The sequence below is a fragment of the Columba livia genome, chromosome 5 (genome assembly GCF_036013475.1).
Source record: "Columba livia isolate bColLiv1 breed racing homer chromosome 5, bColLiv1.pat.W.v2, whole genome shotgun sequence".
NCBI classification, from domain to species: domain Eukaryota; kingdom Metazoa; phylum Chordata; class Aves; order Columbiformes; family Columbidae; genus Columba; species Columba livia.
The window spans coordinates 64206748-64233318 of record NC_088606.1 but is presented as its reverse complement, the minus strand read 5'-3'; the positions used below and the strand labels follow the sequence as shown (position 1 = coordinate 64233318).

The 26571-nt window shown below is 39.5% G+C and overlaps 1 protein-coding gene across 11 annotated transcripts in view; it reads left to right on the top strand.

Moving 5' to 3' along the window:
- ANO5 (anoctamin 5) overlaps positions 1-25271 on the top strand; it is a 56353-nt gene extending 31082 nt beyond the window's left edge. For all 11 annotated transcript variants that reach the window (XM_065065499.1, XM_065065496.1, XM_065065495.1 and 8 more), the window contains 17 exons: positions 468-536; positions 1641-1925; positions 2277-2390; positions 4425-4540; positions 5421-5555; positions 6791-6896; positions 6986-7046; positions 8656-8807; positions 12386-12460; positions 13146-13368; positions 15081-15250; positions 16289-16386; positions 16654-16784; positions 18091-18296; positions 19361-19542; positions 20631-20736; positions 21577-25271. In XM_065065499.1, coding sequence (XP_064921571.1) covers positions 468-536; positions 1641-1925; positions 2277-2390; positions 4425-4540; positions 5421-5555; positions 6791-6896; positions 6986-7046; positions 8656-8807; positions 12386-12460; positions 13146-13368; positions 15081-15250; positions 16289-16386; positions 16654-16784; positions 18091-18296; positions 19361-19542; positions 20631-20736; positions 21577-21798 — 2451 coding nt within the window. In that variant the 3' untranslated portion in view covers positions 21799-25271. The remainder of the gene's footprint in view (positions 1-467; positions 537-1640; positions 1926-2276; positions 2391-4424; positions 4541-5420; positions 5556-6790; positions 6897-6985; positions 7047-8655; positions 8808-12385; positions 12461-13145; positions 13369-15080; positions 15251-16288; positions 16387-16653; positions 16785-18090; positions 18297-19360; positions 19543-20630; positions 20737-21576) is intronic.
- The last annotated feature ends 1300 nt before the right edge of the window (positions 25272-26571 follow it).

Sequence of the window (26571 nt, the reverse complement as noted above, 5' to 3'; positions counted from 1 at the left end):
TACTTCCAGAATTTTTCTTTTCATCTAGTTTTAATATTCCCTTAGAAATATAGTTAATTTAAACAATAACACACACCACCCTTCCAAAGAGTTGGAAGTGCTCAAGACGCATGACACAGAATCATAGAACCATTTGATTGGAAGAAACGCTCAAGATCATCCAGTCCAACCATTGACCCAACACTGTCACTAAGCCAAGTCCCCAAGACTTCATTTATTTTCTGGTTAACGAGATGGCACAGTTTATGAGCCTATTCCTGACTAACAGATAGGTTTCCTGATCCTAGTCAGAAGTGGCCTGGTCTGCATCAGCTGGGTTTTGTCTGCTTTCGTTTTCAAAGGTCACAGAGCATGAAAGGGTTGTCATCAGGGATGTTAGGAGGAGTGAAACTCAGTGAAATCATTAGGAAGTGATCAGTTAATTGCTAAGTTCACCAGTTAATAAAGCGTGGGTTTTTTCTCTTTAGGAAAGAAGAAAAGAATTTGAGAGCAATCTGCAAAAGGCTGGCTTGGAACTAGAAACAGAAGACAAGAAGGTAAAAAAAAAGGGAGAAAAATTAGGACCAAAGAAATAGACCTGCAAGTTACTAATTACAAATTATTCTACCAGATTCCAGTGGGCAATGACTAAGTGAAACAAGTTTAATGTGTTTGTTTGGTTCATTTTTTCAGATATCTTTATAAGAACTGTAGAAGCAAAGTAATTTTGATTCAGGAGGAAGTGATTGCTTTGGATTTCGTAACAAAAAGAAAGCAGTTCCGAAATAGCTGTGACTTCATGTAAACGCATGTAAATGGGAAGTATGCTCACAGCCAGATTTAATCCCACTGAACAACTAGTAACATATTTGGAAGTCAGTGAATGGATTAGTGCGTGGCCACTGGATGTTGTAGTTACGATGAGGAAGGACCCTGGTGTAACAACTCGAGGATGCTGGATTAGTGCTACTGTTTTGTTTAATAACTAGGGAACAAGGATGCTGCCTTTGCTGACTTCTTCAGTCAGCAGGCTCTTTTTTTTTTTCTACCAGAAATTGGGGGAGCAAAGTAACTTTTGATGAAGTTCAGGCTGTCTAACATCCCTAGATAGGGATTCATTGAGTAACACATTTAAAATACCTTCTGATTGCCATTTTCTCCTGTGTGTGCTGAGGAAGACTACAAGAATGTATCCTAGGGGGTGAGGCTTGTGATAAGATTATTCCTTATCACAGCTGCGAGGCCGTGGCAGATCTTAACTCTGCTTGGTAACTCCTTTTTGCAAGCACTCCTGTGTGCTGTACTTGCTGTATGAAAAGTGCCCTCTCCAGGTCAGAGAGCAGCTTTGCACCCCTGCATGACCAGCCTTTGCCTTTCCAATGCGCTCGGAGCCTAAGGAGAGTTTTCAGGCCTTGGTGCACAAGATTAACATTTTAGTAGTGCAAAGATTATCTTTATGAACAAATGACCACTCAGATAAGCTTTTTAGTTATTAAAAATGTGTATACAAAATGTTTCCCTATCCCCCCTCCTTTAAAATTAAAAAAAAAACACTTTTAAAAATATGTACAAGGTAATAAATTTTGTACAACAGCTTTTCTCATGAATCTTGCAATGAAACAGAATTTAGTCTGACATCTGATTTAACTTCTCTGGGGCAGGAATCAGAAAATGGCAAGATCTATTTTGTGAAGATCCACGCCCCGTGGGAGGTTCTGATCACGTATGCAGAAGTGCTGAACATCAAAGTTCCCATCAAGGAAAACGACATTCCCTCCACGGTGGAGAACCCCCTGGACTGTATGTTGGCGCCTCTCAGGCTGCCGGAGAAGGTGATGCACCCTGAGCCCGATTATTTCACAGCTCCGTTCAGCAAGGACAAGCAGGAGCTGTATCTCATCGATGACGAGAGCACCTTCTTCTCACCGTCCATGAGAAACAGAATAGTACGTATGTGAATTTGCCTACTGATATTTACAGGTAGATTTACGTGGTCCCACTGGAATATTCATGCAAGAAAGGAGCGTATAAACTGTGCTGTCTGTGGGTAAATATGAGGAAGCCTGGATGCCTGGGCATCTTTCTTAGAAATCTGGAGTGGTGTTTGTTGGATGGATCCTCTGTCTACAAGGCAAGTGTGTCCTCAGTGATTTCACATGGGATAGGGCCTTCTGAAGAAACGCTTTTTGCTTTTGCATATTGTTCCTGCAGGTTATACACAACACACGACCATTATAGGTTTCTACTAAATGTCCATAAAGCAGGAAAGGTCTGAAATTCTTATGTTTGAATCGTAGGTTAATTATATTCTTACACGTTGCCCGTATGGAACAGAAGAAGGGAAGAAAAAATTCGGGATTAAGAGACTGCTAAATAATGGCACCTACTCAGCTGCGTATCCTCTTCATGATGTAAGTACTGGAGCTTTCTGCTCCCCTGAGCATTTCCCAGTGTTTTTACTCTTTTACCTACCGTGGCATTTGCTGTTTCCATCAGAAAGGGAAATGCAATGAACCCTCCCATTTGTGCCAATAGTTGATTCTGGTTTATAAGACACAAGACCAAGCTGCCAGCCCTACTGTTTGGGTCTTATTTGCTGAAGTGTTTCTTCCTATGGATGAGTTTCTAGGATATACTTATGTGTCAGACACATAATTTGTAAGAATTATTCCGTAGTATATTCCTATAATGTCTATGATATGGACTATGCAATAGTGCATTAGCAAGATTATAACAAGGAATGAATACCTTCTGTACACACATACATCGAGCTGTGTGTGTATAGGATGTGTACAGACTATAGTTACACAGTAGCGCATACTACCTGTTGTATATTTTACAGATTTCTTTTTAATGTATTTTTTTTCCTTCTGAATGTTGTGTTCAATTCATTGCTTACATCTTAAATTCTCTCCTTGTTTCTAAGAGTTATTTCAGATTAGTCACAATGCTTTAGGAGCTTAAATTGCTTATTTATATCTGTGCATTCTACAAGAAATTTTTAAATACTTTATATAGATTTATGCTTTAAAATTTGTTTTTCCTCCCTTAGAAAATGAAAATAAATGGATTAATGCACAATCTTTAGGTTTTCAGGGTGAAAGTTTAGCTGATTAGAGTCTTGGCTGTAGAAGACTAGTCCAGGCTGGCAAGTACTTTATACTATTGGTACGACTGAAAACACAGATAATAAAAACCAGTTGTACAAGAATCTGTTCTATACAATCAGCCTTAAAGGCTCAGAATCACAGAATCACAGAATGTCAGGGATTGGAAGGAACCTCAAAAGCTCATCCAGTGCAATCCCCTCATGGAGCAGGAACACCCAGATGAGGTTACACAGGAAACATCTCAAGAAACTCCAAATGTCATGAGACAGACTCACAAATCATTGTCTAAAAAAACTATTTAACCTCTTAAAATATTTTAAAAATGCAAACTTTAGGTTGCGTAGACTTCCTGATTTCTATTGAGAAACCAATTTTCATTCTTTTCTTTGTCACTGAGAGACATTCAGAAAAAAAGGGACATGAAGATGACAAAGAGAATATTTGACATAGCCAAATATTTCTGGAGTTGTACAGCACACAGTTCCAAGAGCTGTCAGAAACTGCCGTTATTTTGTGCTGTTTAATTTTTCTTAGTATTTGACAAGTGTGTGGATGATAGTGACGAACGCCACTGAAGTTAATTAGTGTCAGAATTTCAGTTTGCATATCTTTGCGTGACAGCTTGAGCAGCCGCAGGGCGGGACACGTTCTGGTGCTCTGGCTGGAGAAAGCAAACAACTTGAATTTCTATCCCCTGGTTTCCATCTCTTGGTGAAGAGCTTTTGGCTGGGAAATTTACAGTGAGAGCCTGATTGAGAAGTACAGAGAACGGGATTTCAGTTTGCATTGTTTGGAATGAAATAGGAGTAAAATGGGGATTTTCTGCTTTAGGGAAGCTCGAACTTCTGCGGTTGCACTTGCTACCAGTGCAAAGGAACAAACTGCTCACTGCAATGATCATACAATCGTTTTGGTTAGTAGATGCCATTAAGATAGAGTCCAACCATAACCTAACTCTGGCACAAAACCATGTCCCTAAGAGTCTCATCTATACATCTTTTAAACATTAAAAGACACACATCTTTTAATCTACCAGTGCAAATGAGTATGTTGTACCAGCACAACACCGGTGTAAAGTAACATGATGTGGTTACAGTGCAGGTTGACTTAATGTCTCAGATTGATAAATGTTTTCTGAAAACATGTATTGTCTTAAAACATATATAAAAAGGGTTTTACTTAAATGAAGTGGTGAAGTAGAGTGATAAGTTTGACTTTCAAATTGGTTTAATTGGCACAATCTTGAGAGGGATGCATCATCGTCATTGATGTTCATTTATTTTAATGTAGTATTTGAGTCTGAGGTGTTTTGCTTTTCCTCTGCTTTGCTCGCAGTGCCAGTACTGGAAAAAGGCAAATGATCCAAACTGTGACAACGAGAGGTACACACTGTACATGGAGTGGGCCCGTTTCTTGCGCTTCTACAAGGAACAGCCTTTGGACCTCATCAGGTAGAATAAAATACCGCCTGTGCTTTATTAGATTGACTTGGTTCTCACTGTAATACAAGTGTGGATTCATCTGTAGCTTGATCCTGCTGGGATTTTTTTACAGCTTTTAAGAATCAGATACTTAATCAGGCCCCAGGTCCATTGGAGGGCATGACAGGTTTTTACTGGCAACAGGAAAAATTATTGATCTCAAATCAAGCCTCTTTCAATGTAGCCAATGCTGCTGGTGTCAGGTGTATTACAGATAATTGGGCTGTAGAGAAACACATATGAAGAATACCTTGCATTTTATAAACAATATTTGCCACAGTTTTTAAGGATTGATTTGAAAATTTGCCACAGCCTTGAAAAAACATTGATAAAACCAGTTTTGAAGCTTGGCTCTTAATTCAGTACTAAACCCAAATTTAAACTAACCTCACCCAAGATCCCTTTGATTCAGCTCATATAACAAAAACATTACATTATTCACAGGTTACAGCTGCCCCTTTCATAGCACAAGGAGTTGTATTTCTGTGAATTAGACGTTCATCCTAACCACGTGATCAGAACTGTTGGGCCCAGTTTCATTTGTATAACCCCTTAGAAAATCAGAAAAATAAATCTTCATTTACATTATCCTGTGGGAAGGAGAAAGAGTGATTTTTAAAGCTGGAGCTTTAAAAAAGGGTTGAAAGAGGCCACATATTTTGTTCATTCAGCCTGCATTACTTCTCACATCTAGCTTCAAATTTCACTTTTGCAATGTGCATCAATGTATTTACTCTTCTGTTAAATGAGAATTTTGCCAGCTGTTTCATTTTGACTCTGGCCAGTTTGCCCTATTGTAGTTTTAAACTTTGCTTTGTATTCCTAATAATTGCAATTTTTTCCTATTCAGGAAGTACTATGGGGAGAAGATTGGAATCTATTTTGCCTGGCTGGGATTTTACACCGAGATGTTATTCCTTGCAGCAGTTGTTGGCTTAATCTGTTTTCTTTACGGCTTGTTTACAATGGATGAAAATATGAGCAGGTGAGTAATGTTGGAAGTCTCCTGAGCTTATAATGGGAAGCGCTAAGCGATGTGAAAAGTTTGTTCTTGCAATAAAGCAGGTAAGAAGCTTTTAAAGCTTGTCAGAGAAGACAAATTTGTTCTTCAGCCGCCTTTATTGACTGAAATGGTGGCGGACAGCTAATGCACAGCTTGTGACTATTAATTAGTAAGACTTGATTTGTAGGTGAAAAGCAATATTTCATTGCCATTTGGCAACAGCTTTTTAGACTGGAGTATCTGCAATACATAATGTCCTAAGACTACAACTGGCACATCTCAGTACTACTTGTTTCAAGTGTTTATTGTTGCCTTAAGCTTTTTTATTTAAACTGCCTTGCAGAATGCTCCGTTGACCATGTTGTGTAGGTCATCATTTGTGCTGGCTGCCCAAAGCAGGAGCACAGGACAGATCAGCAGGTTCTCCTGTCACAGAAGGGAAGCCACAGTTTGCTTATTTTTAAATAAGCATTATATTTGTTTCTTCAAGGATGCCAATATTTGGGGATGTGGGGCCAGGGAGAGGAAAGGAGGGTTGACATTCCATTGCTCACTGTTTTTAATAAGAAGGCTTCCAGAAAATTTTGAGCTTTAACCATAAAAGATGAATAACAGGTTAAAATCGTCATCCATTCTATTGAATTAGGTCAGTTTGAGACTTACATTTTAGCTCAGTTCAGAATTCGCCTGGGAATACTGCTGTACGTGTTCAGATTTCTCTGGATACTGAAGGACTATCATGGGATTATAAACTTTGCCCGCTATGGTACTTAAATTGAAGTAGCAAATTTTATCGTAGGTAGCAAAGCTGAATTAATACCTCTGCTTTTAGAAAGGGTGTTATGAGCACATTACTAACCCGCTGAGAAATAACATGGGTAGTATCTCACCTGAACGCAGTGCAGGTGCAGTACAGCTTCTCACAGGCTTCTGATTCGTTAGGGATAGAATCAGAAAGTCCAGACTATGTGAATTGTTCTTTCTCCTTGTAGCAGCTGCTACACAACCTGGCTTGCCCTCACCAACTACAGGTGAACGCCAGTGAATGTAACAAGACTTGGCGTCTTTTCTGTGAAGCTGCAACAATTGAGCTTTGAACAAACAAAGCCCTTAATTTATCTTTTTTTCAAATGCTGATTGTTTTTTTTAAATGAATTTCATATGGCACCTGTTAAGATGGTATCAAAACAGGTACTGTGCAATGGTTTTCTCCTCAGCAAAGAAATCTGTGACCCTGCAATTGGAGGAGAGATCATCATGTGCCCTCTTTGTGACCGAGACTGCGAGTACTGGAGGCTGAACACCACCTGTCAGTCCTCAGAGGTCTGTACCTGCTTCTCCAACTGCTTCTCATTTCTGGTCATACTGAAAACTGTTCTGGTACTGACCTGTTCTTGTGTATTCTGTTGCAGTATTCCCATTTGTTTGACAACGTGGCAACACTCTTTTTTGCCATTTTCATGGGGATATGGGGTAAGTACGTTTGATAAGTTTGATGTCAAGCAATAAGGAGATTTTGGCCAAACTGCTGAGCGACACTGGAGGTGGGAAGGAGGAGAATAATGGCTTGGCTTTAAATCCTTCCTCAAAGGCAAAAGTGATGAAAGAATAAAAATAATTTTAAGGTACAGAGGGATTTGACTTGACCAAAACTGAACAACATCCAGCAGGTATCTGAGACATCATAACCATTGTGTACTGGTAACACTTCTTTCTTTCCTTAGTAACCTAAGGTCAAGTGGTCCAGCCTTACACAGCCCTTGTGAGAATAGTCTCCACTTAGTGCCACAAGTAATCAGTGTCCCCTTGAGGGAGCAGAGATTGTGTCCTGTCACTGGAGGGTGGCCCAGCACTACAGCTTAATTAATTCTAATTTTAGGATGAGAATCAGTTTCTACTCCAGTGAAGGGTCATGCATTCTGGTATGTTTTGATGATGCAGAAAGAGGTGGATTTCCTGACTCTTGCAAGAGATACTTGTTCACACTTCAAGATTTTGTTGTCTTGAATACATGTTCTTTTCTTTAACTCTGGGCAGGTTTATAGATGCAGGACAGTGTAGTTATTATTTCTTATTACCTTAAATACCTTGTCTCCTGTTTCATACTGTTTGTGTGAAATACCATAGTTAAATCTTCAGTTCAAATACAGATATTTCATTAATGCGCAGAGACCTCTGTATACTAATGCAAAACTTGTTTGTGTATTCATTATCGAAGGATCGATATCTAGCCACTAACTTGTTCATAGAGAATTCTCAAGAAAATCTTGAGTAAGATGAGGTTGTATGGCTGCTTTCCTAAACTTTTCTTGGTTTTAAGCCCTAGTCTCTGAGTGACATGGACTAGTCATTCAGGAAGTACCAGCAAAAGATTTTAGAAGTGCAGAAGATAAACTTTCCTGTGTTTGTGTGAACTGTACAGTCTCCCCACGTCCAGTAAGAACAATTAGATTACCAACGGCTTATGTTTTAAAGTAGTTTATAATAGGCTTTTAAAATGTGATATAATATTATAACTTTTATAGTTGTTTATTTTATATATTAAATCAGTTCCTTTTAGAGTCTTAAATTTCTTCAGCAGTCTCACTCTTGATTGTATGAAAAGCATCAGACATTCACTGTCCTTAAAATGACCATGATATCAAACAACCATCAAAGAGCAACAGAAGCCTTTGAACACACTACTTGAAAACAGTTCTGCGTATTCGTAATACTTGTTCATGTGTTACAGGTTTATACACAAGCAATTAATTGAATGATAATGTTCCTTTGTTAATTCTGTATTACTATTTGCCTCTGAAAAGCAGTTAAATTGTGATTGAACATGGTTGTCATAACCATGGAAACATTCATATCCTGTCTTGGCATCTTCCTTGTCATCCACTTCTGCAATTCAGTTAGCTAATAAATTACCTTATCCATGTTATGGTCTTAGCTGTGAACTTTAGTAGAAATAGATGGGTCACATTGTGAGGGGGAATAACAGACCGCAGAATAGGAGCCAGCACAGAAGCAAGTTTATCTTTGTTCATAAACTTGTTCACTTCTCCCCTAAATATATTTTAAAATTTCCAAATTGCAGTTACGCTTTTCTTGGAGTTCTGGAAGAGACGGCAAGCTAGGCTGAAATACGAGTGGGATTTGGTTGATTTTGAAGAGGAACAGCAACAGCTCCAGCTGAGGCCAGAGTACGAGGCAAAATGTACCCAAAAGAAGAAGAATCCTGTGACTCAGGTAACGAGGGTGCTGGGTTGACACGCGTGCAGATTCAGTGGTGTGCTGGAGGGCTGGCAAAGGTTCAGGTACGGATTTGTGTGACACACAAAAGCGATGCTGCTTTCATATTGGAGCAGGGCATGCCCTTGGCTGTTGCATCTGCACAGAGCAGTGGTGATGGTCACAGCTGGCTGATTGAAAACTAGTATATTAAATCAGGGATACAAAGGCACAGTTAGTAGTTTTCAATTAGCTAACACCATCTTTACTGTGTCCTTCACGTTTCAAGGTAGCAATCTGAAATCTTCACACCTTCAAAAACACTCTTTCTCATCCCTGCACTGCATATGGAGGAGCAGTTGTCTCGGTCTAAAGATACAGAAGTGGGACTGGCTGTGGTATTGCTTCTGATATAAAACCACTTTGCTTGGGGGAACGCTAGAGAGATGGAGGTTACTGAAGCCCTTTGTCTGAAATCTAATTTAAATACAATTAACCACGCAATTTAACTCTGTTAAATGCTGTATATAATTATTTACTAGACGTTAATGTCTTCATTCAAATTTAATTTAGGTAGGAGTTATTTGACAAATTTAGGGATGCAACGGTTGCATTCCAATACATCTACCACCTCAATTTGATGTATTTTTAAATCATACTTTCTCTTTCTAGAACTGCACATCAATAACTTATTTTTGGTAGTCCTAAGTATACTTCAATAGCACAGTCTTCAGAAAAGAAATAGAAACTTAGCCAGAACATGGGAAGAATCATTGTCATATAAACAGTAGCCCTGTCGTTCAGGGTTTGTATCCTGAATTATTAGGAAATATATACACTAATCTTATTTCTCATGAGGGACAATTTTCCTGTCTCTCCTTCCCCTTCTGCACATGCAGCATTAACGCTGTTGTTCTTGCACCTGTAGCTTGTGCACTGTACAAGTTACTCAGACTTTTGATAACCATGCGCAGTGATTTTTGAGTGTAGCTCTGCTGAGGTATTGATTTCTCCCTGCTCAGGAAGACAATTTCAGGTAAATCAATTTTCAATGAGCTAATTGAAAACAGATGCCTGCCTGTTGCGTGTTATTTGCTGTTTTGTATCCCTGTGTGTGCTCAGACTCCAAATGTCCACTCTCTTATGTGGCTGTGTCCAGTTCTGGGCTCTCCAGTTTAAGAAGGACAAGGAATTACTGGAGGGAGTCCAGCAGTGGGCTATGAAGATGATGAGGGGTCTGGAGCATCTTTCTCATGAGGAAAGACTGATGGAGTTGGGGCTGTTCAGCCTGGAGAAGAGAAGCTGAGAGGAGATCTTATTTATGCTCATAAATATGTGAAGGGTGGGTGTCAAGAGGATGGACCGGATTCTTTTCAGTGGTGCCCGATGACAGGATGGGGGACAACAGGCACAGACTGAAGCACAGGAGGTTCCATCTGAATATGAGGAGAAACTTCTTTACTCTGAGAGTGCCAGAGCCCTGGAACAGGCTGCCCAGAGAGGTTGTGGAGTCTCCTTCTCTGAGACATTCAAACCCACCTGGACACATTCCTGTGTGATCTGCTCTGGTGAACCTGCTTTAGCAGATGGGTTGGACTGGATGATCTCCAGAGGTCCCTTCCAACCCCAACCATTCTGTGATTCTGTGATTTTATTTTGGAAACAGAAGTTGGATCATTATATACTTTTCTCATCTCAGAGTGAGATACTGCACTGTTCAGTGCTTTCTAAGTATCCATAAAAAAATTCTATGACTGCACAATCCTTTATTTTATGACACATCAATTTATTACCTTGGTGGATTTTCAGAACCTTTTGTGCAGCAAGGTATAGCAGTGATCCTTATCAATACCCAGTTATAGCACACCATATGGGTTAGGCAGGCTGTCGTGTAATTTCCTTTCATTAGATAATGTGCAATACTGAACATGTGAAAGGGCAGTGATTTGAAACAACTTAATTCTACAGACTGATAAAATAATATGAAGACAGGTCACCGAGTTTGTTGTGTCCCAAGGCAGGCTTTGCCTTCCTCAGAAAATGATTTCCTCATTCCTGGCCATGATTCCAAGTTCTAGTTGCACTGAAACAGAAATTGCCCATCTCGAGGCTTTAATTAACACCTCAGTTGATCACGATGCCAACTATTTAGCTATGTCATACCTAAAATCTGGTTTTGCTCATTACGGTAGAATCTTAATTTACATAAATGATGAAGCATTACATTCAAACTTAGACTCTGTCATTGCACATTATTGCCTACCTTTGTTATAAAGTAAAAAAGTTGTTGAATAGCCTAGAATGTGTGAAACGTTCTTAGTATCGAATATAAGTCTTATCTATTTATACATAATAGGTATAAAATGTTATGAGCCTATGTAAAGCCGCCTGCTACCTATGCTTGTTATCTTATCTTCAGCTGGGTTTTTATAGTTCTGTCAACAGAGCCTTTAACTGTTTTCATCATCAAACAACTTGTGACTTGAGACTACAGTACTGATAATTGTGTTTAGTGAGTATACTCAGGCAGATACAGGCAATTTATCTCTCCTGGGAGAACAGCACGTTGTATTTCTAACAAAATCACACTGGTATGAGCATCCCAATTGACTGAAGAATATCGCCATCAAGAAGCAACGTTTGTAAAACATCTATTGCTTGGTGGTGTCAGGGAGAAATGTGCAGCTGTTGTATTCACCGGCATTACACCGCATTGTGCCAGCGTGTTCGGCACATTCTGGCCTCCTGTGCGACAGAAAATAAACTCCCTTCACAACATTTCACAGGCTCAATATCTTCTGTTGTCTAAAGAAGCATTTCCTGGTGCAGTGTACTTATTGATAAGATAATACGGTGCTCGTCTATAGTAATCGGTGCCCATTTGTCCAAGAGGAGCATAAGGATACTACAATGTCTTGTCCTAAAGATTTATTAAATTCACGTTTTTTTTACTGAATCTTCTTCCACTGTCATTAGTACTCAAATGATCCTTTCTTAACACATGTAATCTGATATTTTAGGAATTAGAATTGGTTATGAAAAAGAGAACTTTACACGAACATGGAGTATTGTTCATGTGCTATGTGGGGATACTCACTTGGGTAAGACCTCACTGCCTGATGCTGCGGCAGAGATTGGCAGCTGATGAATGTGGCCACTTCTTCAATTAAAAAAACAAATTGAAGGAGTGGAGGAAGACACTCTCTGGCTGTGTGGAAAACGTGGTGCCATTTTAAGAAACCTCAACATGAAGAATTTCTTAAAATTCAGTCTAGTTTTGGACTCGGAGCAGTATGGCAGCTGACCGAGCGTTCCTGTCACACTTCTGTCCCTCTCATCTAATGAGGGGGGTGGTCTTTTTCATTCAGCTATCGATTGATTTTTACAAAGGTTTAACCAGTCTTTCCAAGTACCGTCTCAATTTTTAGCATTGTTTTGGCCACTTCTGTCCTGATCTTTATTTTTTCCCCCAGCACATTCAAAATCTGCCCATTTAGAGATGGTTTTCCTTTCACACAGCTGATGAGAGCTCTGTGTGCTGCTTGATGTCAGATGATGGATTTGTAATCTGTGCTCTGCTTGCTTGACTGTTTCAGGAGATGGAGCCTTATTTGCCTGTAACCAGCCAGGCTGTGCGGTTCTGCATCTCGGGAACTACAGTCTTGTTCTGGGTGAGCATCTTTCCAAATGGTTGCTTTAACATACATCAGGGTTGCTGATCATCACTAATCATTACATTAACACAAACTGGCTTTACTTATTATATTAACATGTGCTTTTATTATTGTCCTGCGGATTTCCTGCTATCATGCAAAATGGACTTCAATTCAGATTAAAAAAAAATACCTTGGAAATCTGCCATTAATTAGTAATTTGTTTGGACATTTTTGCATAAGGATAATGTTTCCTCTAGCTTATGTACTGTTAACAGACCATACTGGAAAAATTAATAGTAAAGGCCAAAAAAAAAAAGTGTTATTCATCAGAATGAAATATCCACGTATTCCTCTGTAGAAACACCTGCAGAGTGAATTTCAGCATGGACAATTTAATCTAACTTGTCCCGTCCATGTCCATTTCTATGAGTCTGTATCCTTCTGCACTATTTTTTTATTAATATTGGTATTGGATAGTCTGCTTGTCTTGTGTTAACAAAAGAATTTTTTGGGGTTTAGTGTATCTAATATAACAAAGTATTTTGCCTGTGGACTTTGCATTTCAGTGCTGCTCAACTCATACCCGTGAAGAATAAAATATAAAAACCATAAAGCATGACGATGTACATGTTATTTCCAAAGTTGCATGCATATAGCTGTACTGAGCTACAGGTGCATTTCAAACCTCTCTTTCCCGTAGGTGTCTCTGATTATTGCCAGCATGATCGCCGTGATCGTGTACCGCCTGGCGGTGTACGCGGCCTTTGCCAGCCTGATGGAGAACACGGAGACGTTACAGCCCGTCAGGGGGCTGCTGACCCCCCAGCTGGCGACTTCGGTCACGGCCTCGTGCCTCAACTTTGTCATCATCATGATACTGAATTTTCTCTATGAGAGAATAGCCATCTGGATCACCGACATGGGTAAGCAGTGTAGTTGAAGATGAAACTTTCAAGGAATCACTGAAGGTAGAAATAGATGCTCTGTGTAGTTGTTTCCAATTTGCACACAGTGGGAGCACGAGGATGTCAGTCTGCAGCTTGTAGCACCAGCTTGGGTATATCCATGGCCATACTGAACATTTTCCCTGCATTTGAATACTTATCATAAGCTGGTTTCTCCTAGTATCATGTTTGCTTATATTAAAACTAGTCTACAGAGACAACCCTAGTTCTGAACATAACTGAACATTATCATGTGTTAAATTAGAGCTGCCAAAGCAAGATCAAACTGTCTTGATTTAGCAGTGTTTCAATTAGAAACCTTGAAGATAATATTTAAAAATAGAACATAAATTTCACAGCCATCTTTACAAGAAAAAAGACTGAATAATCCCATCTCTTACTTTGGGGGAAAAGGTAGGAGGCTGGGGGATGGTAGGACAGTATATTGTCCAGGGTTTTCTCTTGGCATTATTCCCCTTAGCTGTGGAATTGCAGATTTGGAGTCACCACAGGCTGAGCAGGTTGAGAAGCTGGGCCCAAGATGTGTCATTGTGGAGGAACCACAAGATCTTAGATCTTAGACAGACTTAATACTTTTGTAGCGGATTTTATGTTTGGAAATGTCCTTCCCTAGAGCCCTTCTTGCATATTTTTTTTTGTTTGCCCTTAGTGATTTAGATGCACAAGTCCCTGCAGGTGCCTTATAGAAAGAAATAACTGCAGAATGTTAAGCTGGGGGGCTAGAGCTGAAAGTATTAGATACTTGTAGTTTGCACAGCTGTCATAAAAATAGCTGGGGGGGTCTTTTTTTTTAATGACGTCTTGCAAGTGGAATTAAGAATCAAAAGGTGTTTCTTGCAGAAACTTAATAGGATGTTGCATTGTGTTTATTTGGATTTATCAGGGACCATCTCTTGTCTCGGAGATGTGTGTTGCTTATCTCACTTGGCCAAATTAGACAAAAGAAAAACAGAACAAGTAATAGGTAAAATTGTCCCTAGGGGAGAAAAAAAACCCAAACATTATTTTTTAAATCATTCTTTTCTTGAAGGGCAGGAATTATAAGCATGAAGGCTCAGCCATGTTGTTTTGGTGTTTGCAAGCATGGAGAATTAATTTCTTAATTTTTGGATAACCTGATGACCTGTGGTTGTCAGTTAGAGGGACAATAAATCCGTTTTGTTGTGGGAGTGCTGCCCTCCTCTGGCGGCTGCGGCAGCTGCGCTTAGTCCAGGCTTAGGGTCAGGCTTGGGTCCGGGGGATGAAATGTTTTGCCAAGCTTGGAAATGTTCATTTGCTCAGATATATAAAATAACTTCACTACAGGGGGTGAGTGAAATTTTCAGTCAAGAAGACCCAGCCAGTTAATATTCGAGATTCATCATGGATCTCCTAAAAATCGTGTAAGATTTTGGGAAGAACAAGTGCTCGTGGACAGTACAAAGAAGGGGAAATGGAAGCCTATAAATGTTTCAAGAATGAATTTCACTTGCTTGTCTACTCAGAACATTGCATTGTAAATTTAGGGCAGGATGTCCGAGAGCCAGAATTCCATTTTTAGGTGGTTCTCCTTTCTCTTTCCTTTTTTCTCTTTTGGGATGTAAAGGCACTGTGGGTGATGACTATTAATGAATCTGTGTCCTTTTAAAGGGACTAAAGGAAAATAAAATTACTGTTTTCTGGTTTTACAGAGATTCCCAGAACTCATATGGAGTATGAGAACAGGCTCACTATGAAAATGTTCCTGTTCCAGTTTGTCAACTACTATTCATCCTGCTTCTATGTGGCCTTCTTCAAAGGGAAGTTTGCTGGTTACCCAGGTGCCTACACATACATGTTTAATCGCTGGCGAAATGAAGAGGTAGGACTTTTCTGGTTGAGGAGGATTGAATAATAATAATAAACTAGTTTTTGTCCCCATGAATTACCAGCTGTGGGTTTGGTCTGAAATGACCTGGACCTCAGCTGGGCATCCTGAGACTGATGGAGGAACTTCCAAGGACTTTTCCTGCTGTTGCCAGTGAGGGAAGCACCAGTAATGAAAATCTACGTCTTTTGGTCAAAAGAGTGAAAAATAAAAACGCTTTTTTTGCCCCCAGTTCTCCTGAAATACCAGTGGATCTCACCGTAGGTCTTAAAAGTGATCCCCTAGGTTGAAGCAAGCTGGTATAAACAGAAATGCTCTCTGCCTTTTGGGTGTCTTCATTATTGAGGCACTACATTTTCAGAGGAACCATTTGATAAGAGAGACACCTGTAAGCTTTTGCTTTTTTGCCCTCATTTCATTGCTAATTATGGTGTTTGTACAGAGATGAAATACAATATCTAATGTGAAGCATTGCTTGGGAGTCAATAGTGGAGGAAAAGCTTTACTCAAAACACGCTGAAGTAATGCAGTGCACTTGCTGATGGAGTGTCTCCTAATACTGGTCTGGCTGCTGTTATCGATTCTTAAGAAGGACTCAATAAAGAGTTGAAACTTTAAAACCTGTGTTCTCAGCAACAGCAGAGACCAGATACTCTGGTGTAGGGATATGAATTGCAAATGTAGGTCAGGGTTGGTCTGGTGTTGAGAGGTGACCAAGCGCTACAGATTCACCTTTGCTGGGGCTGCTGGACGTGGATCCAGCTGCCCCATCTTTGTGTATCTGCACAGCAGTCGCCTGGAGCATCTCTGAGTTACTCTGTCTTTAAATGTTTGTTATGTTTTGGGGTGTGTTTCATCAAGCAGAGGGAGTGTTGAAAGCCTCTTTCATTAGAGAGTGTCTTAGCTGGCAGCCTAGGTGAAAATTAATTATCCTAACAAGTTTTAAGAACCCTTCTTCTTCTTTAATTGATACAGTAGTAGAATATATTTTGGCTGGGTAATGTCTGTTAACCCCCAATTTGTCTCTGCCAGTGCGATCCTGCGGGCTGTTTGATAGAACTGACGACACAACTCACCATCGTCATGGCTGGCAAACAGATCTGGGGAAATATCCAAGAGGCCATAGTCCCGTAAGTTCTTCCCTACACCAAGATGCCCATGTTACAGGCAGAGGAAATTATTGGATGGAATGATAACAAGTATTGCCCTATGAAGAAGCTAAGAAAACTTCTGTAAATTAAGCACAAATTCTGACAAGTAGCCTCATTTCATAGCAGCTCTTGGCCTCTTTTTGTGAAAGCTATGCTTGGAAAAGCATGTTGCAACAAGAGGCTTGCTTAGGGAAAGGGATGCTTGATCTACTTTCCTCATTTTTAACTCCTTTTCTGCATGTACAGCTGGATTTGTAACTGGTGGGGTCGCCGGAAAGCCAGAAATAATCCAGAAAATTTATACAGTCGCTGGGAGCAAGACCATGATCTGCAGACGTTTGGAGCCTTAGGCCTGTTCTATGAATATCTAGAAATGGGTGAGTTTAAAAATACACATTTGGAATTGAGGACAAGACACCTTGTACAGACACTTTCCAAAAAATAGCTTCTCAATTAGTTGTTATGGGCTGATGCCACCACTTTCATCTGGTAAACAGTAGACGATTAACTGCTGGAAATCATTAAATAGGTCAGCCCAATTAAAAAAAAAGCTGCCTTTGCATCTTAGACTGCAGGGAATTTCACAGAAACACTGCAAAGACTCTTTGTTTCCCTCATTTGAATGGGGAACATTATTCTCGGTGCAGCCAGCTGTCTCGGTGTCTGTTCTGTTCTTGTTCCCAAGCGTGTTCTCAGCTGATGTCAGTGCAAATTGTATGTATGGGGTGAGTGCCAAATATGCTGTAAGGATGGGAACTGCAGATATGAGATCTGGGAACTGCAGCCTGGAGAATCCGTCTAGTTTTGGGTTTGCGCTGATTAGTGCTTCGATATAGACCAGCAGAGGGAGCACGGGGAACTGAAAAGGGTTTTCAAAGGTAACGTGAACAGGTCAGCATCTGAAAATTAGTTTACAAAACCTGAGAAACTAAAACTAGAAACTGAAGCCAAACTAAATCTAAAAGATGCTAATATATATATGTATATATATATGTGTATATATATTTGACTTTTATAAGGACAAAATTTGTGGAAAAGTGGACCTTTGTAGTGTTTTATTGCTACGGAAATAATTTTTAAGTGTTCTAGATTGCCTAGAGATGTGTGGCTTTATTATTGTCACTTCATGGTATTCCATACAGGGCTGCGATCTTGTGAGATTAACACACTCAGAACAGTGTTGTGAGCCATGCCCATTAATAGATGTCCTCCCTCTTCCTGAATCAGAACTGAACCCGGATGCTCCGGTGTTGTCCTGGGGCTGCTGAGCTAGTCGGAATGTTGTTGCTTGTCTAGGATGAAGAACTCATCATCACTGAAATCATGGAAGAGCTGATGACTGTTGTATGGGAATTTATTATGCCTAAACCAGACAAGATATTCTGTTTCCTGTCTTTAAAATATAGTGGCAGTATTGGCTCTGCATTGAGAACTGTCACATTCCATACCAAGAGACATTTCATTTTGGTAATTACTAAAGGGATCATTTGTGTATTTTATTTGCAATTCTTAAACTAATGTTAAGACTGTTAGATACAGAATTGGTATTAATATTTTGACTGAACCACTAACAACAGGTGGAGCTGAGGTTGTGATACAATTAAACGTGTTTCCTCTTCTTCGTTTAGGAGTGTAGCTGATGAATAGGGGCAGATTTTGGCACTTCTGTTTTCTCCCTTGCAGTCATTCAGTTTGGATTCATCACTCTCTTCGTGGCGTCCTTTCCTCTGGCTCCCCTTCTTGCTCTGATGAATAACATCCTGGAGATTCGAGTGGACTCCTGGAAATTAACCACTCAGTACAGGAGACCTGTGGCTGCCAAAGCACACAGCATCGGAGTCTGGCAAGAAATCCTGAACGGAATGGCCATCTTGTCTGTTGTCACTAATGTAAGTACATCAACTAAGCTACATCCACTTCGATTCTTCCATGTACTCAGAATTTGCAGACTTAAAAATCAGCTAATGCTTTTTCTCCTTCATCAACAGTATTCTGTGGGAATTCTGCTCGTTTGACTGTTTCTGGATGCCCTTATGGGGCCAGTGGCTCAGAGCACTTTTTATAAGCTGGAAACTAAACACTGTGCTAGTATTTCATCTTAAGTAGCATGTAAAGCAGACTGCTGAGCAAAAGAGTTGCCTCTTTTTAATGCAGAATATTAAATAGTATCAGATCTGCAAGTGCCTTAGGCAATAAACCCACTTGCAGGTATTGCCTAATTAGCAAAGTACCTGAGCACCTCAAGTACTTCAGGGTTCCAGGCAAAATGTGCTGGTGGCCATTGTTTCCTTTTTAAATACAGCTGGAGAGAGCGGCCCCTTCTTGGATAAAGTCATCACACACTGGATTTGGGTTCATCCTTTCTCACAAGAATTCAAAACCACATCTCCCCTTTTACTAAGGAGTGCTGTTATCACTGATAAAAGACAGTTTGGTGTGAGGAGATATTTGGGATTTGGTGCCTCTTATAAACACTGTTCTTATGTTGTGTTCACTGAGTGCTGGTCCTTGCATCAGAGGCCACGATCAGCGTCTTTACCAAGGCGAAGTCCCCTGATCATGCTCACCCTTGCTTAAAAGATCTTGGAATCATAGAATGGTTTGGGTTCAAGGGACCTTCAAAGCTCATTGTCCCACCCCTGCCATGAGCAGGGACATCTTCACCAGCTCATATTGCTCGGAGCCCCGTCCAGCCTGGCCTGGGATGTCTCCAGGGATGGGGCATCCACCACCTCTCTGGCCAACCTGGGCCAGTGTTTTACCACCCTCATTGTAAAATATTTCTCATGTCTGGCCTGAATTTCCCCTCCTTTAGTTGAAAACCATCACCCCTTGTCCTGTTGTAACAGGCCCTTCTGAAAAGTCTGGAGTCATGGCACAAAACCCCTTTATGAATCTGCTCACAAGTTTTGTTTGCCGCTTCCTTAATTTCTTTTTCCAATTTCTTTTTCAGGCTTTTATCGTTGCATTCACATCAGATATGATCCCTCGTTTAGTTTACTACTATGCTTATTCTGAAAATGAAGACTCTCCTATGTCTGGATACATAAACAATAGTTTGTCAGCGTTTCAAATCTCAGATTTTCCTGACAGAAACAAACCTAAAGTGAATCGAGAAGACTTTGTCATATGCAGGTTTGTGTTTGTGTAATAATAAACATCACTTTGGTTAGAATACAGCATAAAAGGTCAGTGCAGATCTAAGTAGTCCACTAGAAATTAGTTATATCATTCTCATAATTCTAAAGTGCGAGAGGTAATATTTAAGCTGTGAGCAAAGCAGTGCTTGAGATGGTAAGAGATCATGACAGTAATGAAAAACATCACCTTTTTGTTGTTTAAGTGTCTCATTGCTAATGGTTGGTTGTTTTTTACTGAATTGAACTATTGATTTTTGAGTGATGGAGAAGCTTTACATCCCTAAGGTTGCAAACTTATATTTTCGAAGGTTTTTAGACTGCAATGCCTAAGTGGACAAGGGACTATTATTAAAGGGATGTTTAGATTCCAAAGCTGAAAATGAAGTATGGTGTTTAAAGACAATTGTTATTGTGCTAGATATCACCAAGGATCTGGACCATCCTGCTCTCATTTAAAAACAGTCCTTTCTTGCTAGAAGAAGCGTTGGAGGCTCTGAAGTAATTGAGAAAGAACTTTAGAGAAGTCCACGGTAAAAGAAAAGTATTGATTTGATGAAAAAAAAATCCCCAAACAAATGAACCAAACAAAACCCTCAACACTTAGAGGCGGCTACATTTGTATCATGTTTTAACTGTAAAGCCCCAGGAGTCTTTATCCTACTTGTACATGGGAATGTAGAACATGTGCTCAAGACTGTCCTTCCATTAAACCCTGCAGCTGTTCCATCCGTAATCTGTCAACGTCTGTCACATTTATTCAATACTTGACCGTTACTGTGTGATACATTCCATCACTGTCCTGTATTATTTGATCATTACCTGCAAAAAAAGTAACCTATGTACAAAATTTCACTTCTCGCACATCCTTGTCTTTGTTGCTTGGAGTATGAGGGTTTTTAAGCAAACATAAGATGGAAACAAATAGAGAGGCGACCTTTTCCTGACGAAGGAAACAGACCATTTAAAACAAGATGAAAAGGTTCCTTAAGTGACAGCTGTACTTGCCTGTAAGTGTCACTGAGCTTGTCGTCTGTCTGAGACTGAATGTGACATTTCACCTCTGCATGTCTTTCTGTCCAACAGGTACAGAGACTATCGATATCCTCCAGACCATGAGAGGAAATACTTACACACTATGCAGTTCTGGCACATTCTTGCTGCAAAACTGGCCTTTATCATTATTATGGAGGTATGTTCCCTGCAAAATGTCCTTCTGCAATTGGTACCATTACATTCTCTAAGTGGTTACTAATGTTACAGAAAACAGAATTGCTGAGAGTGTAAAATAGCTTCTTCTCTAAGTAACACCAAATAATCATGTCTTAAATAACCACTCCCTGAAGACCTAGTTGTAGTAAACCTCAGAGTAAGAACAGTGAAACAGCCGAGGAGACTGCTAAAGTTGATCCAAATAAAACAGCAGAATAAAAAAGGTCTTTATGCAGATGGAAGAGCCACGAACCACCAGGACTAGCGCTTTCCTACTGGATTCATTAAAGACCTGTGTTAGATGACTGTATTCAGAATCCAGAAAGCAAAAATGCAGTGATGTATATAGGCTTAAAATAGCTAAATCCATACTTTGGATAACTGGCACTTCAATATTAAGCCACTGTCTTGCAGTTTCTGAAGGGAAGAGGTAGTTGTTGAAGTGCTCTTCTCATCACTTTTCCTACTGTATCTTATCGGTTCTCGATATCTGTTGCCAGCACGACCACATGAATGTTCTAAGAAACCACACAGAGATATTGATAAAAGCGATGTTGGGGAGGCAGAGCCTGATGCTTTACTCTTGAGTTTGCTAATTCATAAATGATTTGGAGTTAAAGTTTCTGCATAAAAGGAAGTAGTTTAATCTTCGTGCATATCTCAGATACACATCAGTTTGTTACGTGTTGTTCCAGAACAGACAAATGAAATGTATTCTGTTTGTGAACAAAAAGTGATCTATTTGATGTTAGATAAAACAATGGGTGTTTTATTTGGCAATGAGTTGTAACATTTCTCCTGGCCTTTTTTTTTTTGGCAGCATGTTGTATTCATCGTCAAATTCTTTGTTGCATGGATGATTCCTGATGTCCCCGCAGACGTGAAAGCCAAAATAAAACGTGAAAAATATTTAACACAGAAAATCCTACATGAGTATGAACTTGAAAAACTGAAGGAGAGACTGTGTCAAGGTGATAAACGAGCCACAGAAAAGGAGTTCATCGCCACAGAAGGGAGAATGGAGTTATCCAGAGCAATGTAGCTGGAAAAACAACTGTTTGGGATTTAGCTCATTTTAGGTTTTTTTTATCTGTGACTTGCTCAGTATTGCATCATCCTGAAAGCTGTAGGACAGTTTCAACCCTTCGCTTTCAGTCCGAAGATTTGAGACTTTTCTTTAAAAGTCTTACTGAGCATTCTCAGTTTAGTAAATCTATTTAACTGCAGCACTGTTTTCTATTTACCCATCACTTTGAATCATAAGTGTAATCTTGTAATCCTCCAATTGGGATTCCCAGTACAGGGAACATGACCCTCAAAGGGCCATGACAAGGTCATTACCACCCAACCCTCCCCCTGTTCCTAAATGCAAAGTTCCAGGCTGTATCCCAGCGGGATGAAAAGGATCCCAGAGAGGACTCCTGCTGGGGAGAATGCTGAGAATTATTAGTTTTGTGACATGAGCATTTAAATAGGAGAACACTCCTGATACAAGGGTTAGGGTTAGGGGCTTTTATTTGTGTCCACTATGTCTCATGAAACCTTTGTTGCAGCTTTGAACTTCTATAGACTTTTTAGAAGGAATGTTTTTTTAAAGATATATTGGCTTAATTCCACTTGGAATTATTTAGAGACACAGAATTGAGTTAATACATACTAATGAAGGAAAATAAAAAACCCACATGATTTATTTTCATAAAGATATCATCTGCCAAAGAGTTTGCTCTTTAAAAGCCAATCTTGTGGAATCACCTGTTGACAGTGTTTGTTGAAAAGGTGTTGGAGAAGTACAGGTTGATTTCTCCATCTCAAAAACCGCCATTGGAAGATCACACTCGATGTGAGTTTAGGCCAAAGCTGCTCTTTGCTTGGCTTCTCAGCGAATGCCGACAAAGGGCTAAAGCTGCATGTCTGTACACGACATGTATTGGTGCAGCGGGCTGGGAGCACGACCGCCGCGCTAATTGATCTGGCTGCTAATTGATCTAGCTGGGTAGTTTGTACATGGATTTTGCATTCAAGAGATTTTAAGCATGCCAATTAATCTATGTTTACATTGCTATCGTCCTTATATATAGGAGCCTTCATGGGTCTTTTTTTGCTTTGGTTTGTTGTTGTGGGTTTTTCTTTCTGTGTTGTCATGGGGCTTTTCTACAGTTATTGAGTTTATAAGTATCTAGTATCTACTTGTGCAAAGTAGCTCCCAGCTGTTATGAATGTGCCCTCATTTTATAATTTGAAGCAGTGAGGCATTTTTCTGATTTTGCTGTATATTTAAAACATATCAACACTTCCATGCTTAGTGCCTTGTTTATTTGCGTTTGGCAAAAGATGTGAAAATGAGCACTAGGGGAAACGCGTGTTTCCCAGGCGTGCTCGCAGGCATCGTGATACTGTGACCTGCGCAGGGAGCTGCAGCGTTGGCCGAACCACCCGTGTGTGTTAGTGCTGTGCAGACTGTTCCGAGAGCAGTTCCTACCCAAACTGCTTCAATAGCACCAGACTGTTGAGCTCTCTCATGCTGAAGTACACTAGCTAGAGAGATTAGAAATATTTACTATATTTGCACTTTGAAAGTTATACTTCCTTGCAAGTATACACACAAAAAAATTAGGTTTGTATTCCATATCAGCCAAATGATGTACTGTTTACTAGATCCACAGCGTAAGGTTTCTGTGTTTTGTTTTAGCAGACCTGTGTCTTGTAATACTTGGCTGGTAACCTTAATGTTGTAACAGAGTTTTAAATCAGTGTCTTGGGCAGAACAGTCATTGTTAGCAAAAGTTTTAACATTGAAGTGCCTACCTCGAGCAAACATCCCATGGTTTGGCTGCCAGGCAAGGAGTTGAAGCAGATGTATATTTCTCTTTACTGTAAATTATTCAGCTTTGTTCGGTGGGTTTGCTTGATAAATCGAGCATATTGGCAATTCATGTTCATGATGAACTGACCATGTTCTTGAATATTCAGATATATTTGAAGTAATGGGTTTGTTGGAAGAATGCACGTATAAATAAATGAGCTCTGCTGTTTAATGTATAAGCCAAAGAAAAGTATCAGTCACCACTATTATGTATGTGACACCAGAATTTACACAGCGCAAGCACTTTGCTGCCTCTTGCACATATACTGTTAACTAAACTGCTTTATTTAGATTTCACGGTTTTGTTACTGTCAGCAATGCAAACAATTGCATCAAACGGTAAGGTGATGAGATGCAAAACGATATGTCTATGCAAAATGTACAATCTGATCGAAGCTGAAAACAGGTTTGGAAATTCAGCATTAGATGCACTATGCTCACGAAACGTTAGTTTCCTGTAATAAAGTGTCCTAATATACTACACTTGAAAAGACAAAAGCAAAATAGATGTATTGTGAATGAATAATGCTATTTAAAGGCAAGATGCAGGAAAGCAAGGAAATACCTTGGTTTGGGATAGAGCACTGATGTGCAAAAGACCCACATGCAGACCCTGAATTTGAATTGATGTTTTGACCCCTACTTCTTGCTTCTTTCAAACTTATTTTTGAGACCTCTTCCTATTTAATGCTGTACAAACAGATGTTTTGCATATGTTGTATTGTACAATAAAAAGTGGGAAAAATCTGGGATCATCTTGTTTTAAAAGAAATATATATGTCTTAAAAATCTATCATTACACTTCATAGCACTACTTCTTTGTATGTAGAAACTGTTAAAAAGAGAATGTGTTGTCATATTAAGAGCTAATTTCACATAATGAAATCAGTCTAATACCTCTTCACATACTAGTTTGCCTTTACTTGTCATTAAGCAGTATTTCGACAAACAAAGGATTATTAATATGATTAGGATTATAATGGTCCACATACATACACATTTCCTGAAGTGTTCTTGAAAAGTGGCAAAAATAAGAAAAATGGCCTGGTTAGTTTGGGAATGCGCTATTGTTTCTGTTGGAGTATTTGATTTCCATGTGTTTCATCTAAAAGTGTCCTTTAATCAAAGTGAAGATAGTTCTGTGTTGGAACTATTGTGATTTAAGCAACAGTAGATTGCTTCATTAAAATCAGCTAGAAAGAGAAAATTGGCCTTTCAAATGTAATACAATCAGGGATTTATATTTTTTTTTTTCAATTAAAATGTAGTGTTTCTACCTTGGAAGGATTTAGGGTGGTATGTTCTAAGCAAGTGACTGCAAAACAAGATTGCTAGACAAAACAAGACTCTATACTGTTTTTAATAGAAGACTTTGTTATTATGCTTTTACTTTTTTTATGTGATACTATCAGTTCGAGACAACGGAACAGGGTGAAAATAGATGGACTTTCCTACTGTTCTATGTGTCCTGCTTGTTTTAACTTGTACTGTCACGTAACCCGAGTGGCAATTTTGTCTGCTAAGTACGTTGCTGATATACATATGATACACTAATGTTGGAATAATTTTTTTTAAACATTGCATTCAGCTAACTTATATATGTACATTTAATAAGGTCTAAATCTGGCAAATAAAGCAGTGTTTATTTTTAATATGTTGCCAACTTATTTGTGAGGATTCCAAGAATTTAGAGAGGACCTGAAGTCTCAGAAGTTAAATGCCCAGAGAGCCTCATGGAGAAAAGTGTTCATGCAGATTTCTGCAACTCATTGCAGGGTATTTGGGTGCTGTATAGAGATTTCCTGCAATTGTAGCTTCACAAGTTTCTTGCTCAGATTGTTGAAGGAAGCCTCCATCTGACTGCCATCTTCCACTTGATAATCATATTAACTGCCTCTTCTTTCTGTGTTTTCTTAAGAATTAATTACCAATTAAAACACATACTAAGTTCTGCATATATTGTAGGCAAAGCACATGGGCCAAGGTGCCATGAGTGTGTGATAGCCCAGGAGGGAATTCAGCTTTGCAAATTCCTTGCATTAGCAGACCGTAGTTCAGTGAAAAAAAAAACCCACAGCGCTTTAATCTTTTAGGTACGGTACAAACGTTATCTTAACACACATTGATTTTCAGCCAGGCTGCTTTTCCCTTCATCCTTTCGATACGGTTTTTATTCTTGTGATGCCAGAACCTAAGGTGACTTGGCAAGTTCTCTGTCAGTCACACACCCAGTTTCACACACAGCACGAGTGCTTCACATACGTGCACTTAAATAGCTTGGAGCACATATATTGGAAAGTATGGCAGAGCTAAAGCTGTTCTGAGGGCCTGGTAAAGTCTTACTCTTCATAGATACCTCTACATATTTTTATCTTAAAACTCACTCCTGGCACCAGTGTAGGGCTTTGGATTAAATCAGAGTATCTGGATTCAAGTTTAGGACTTGCTCACAGCGGCAGCATCAGCACGTTATCTCTCCTGTTACACCACGTTACCAAACTGCTCTGGGAACGGGGTCGCCTACCAGACTTGGGATGACATTTTCTTTGTCACTTTGAAATTATGAATTGAGAGACGCAATAGCAGTAATCAAATGAAAGAAATTTATGAGTCAAATAAAACAATCTTGTCTGTATTAAAACAACAACAACAACAAAAAATGACTGAAGCAAGCAAGTTGTAATTCTGTGTTTTGTTCCTACCACTGTGCTGGTTACTAATGCGGGATGGGTACATAGGTATTAAAAGGAAAAATAAAGCATTAAGAAAGATGAAGAGGAAAGTGGTAGGAAAAGGAAAGTGAGAAAGGAGGGCAAAACCAAACACCACCACCCCATGAAGCCACTGTTGCTATGCAGGATATAGGGGATATTAATGTATTATGGAAGTGTTAAATGTTTCCAGATGCATTCAGGCTTTGCTCTTGGAGGTTAAGCCTTGCCTCCATTGAGG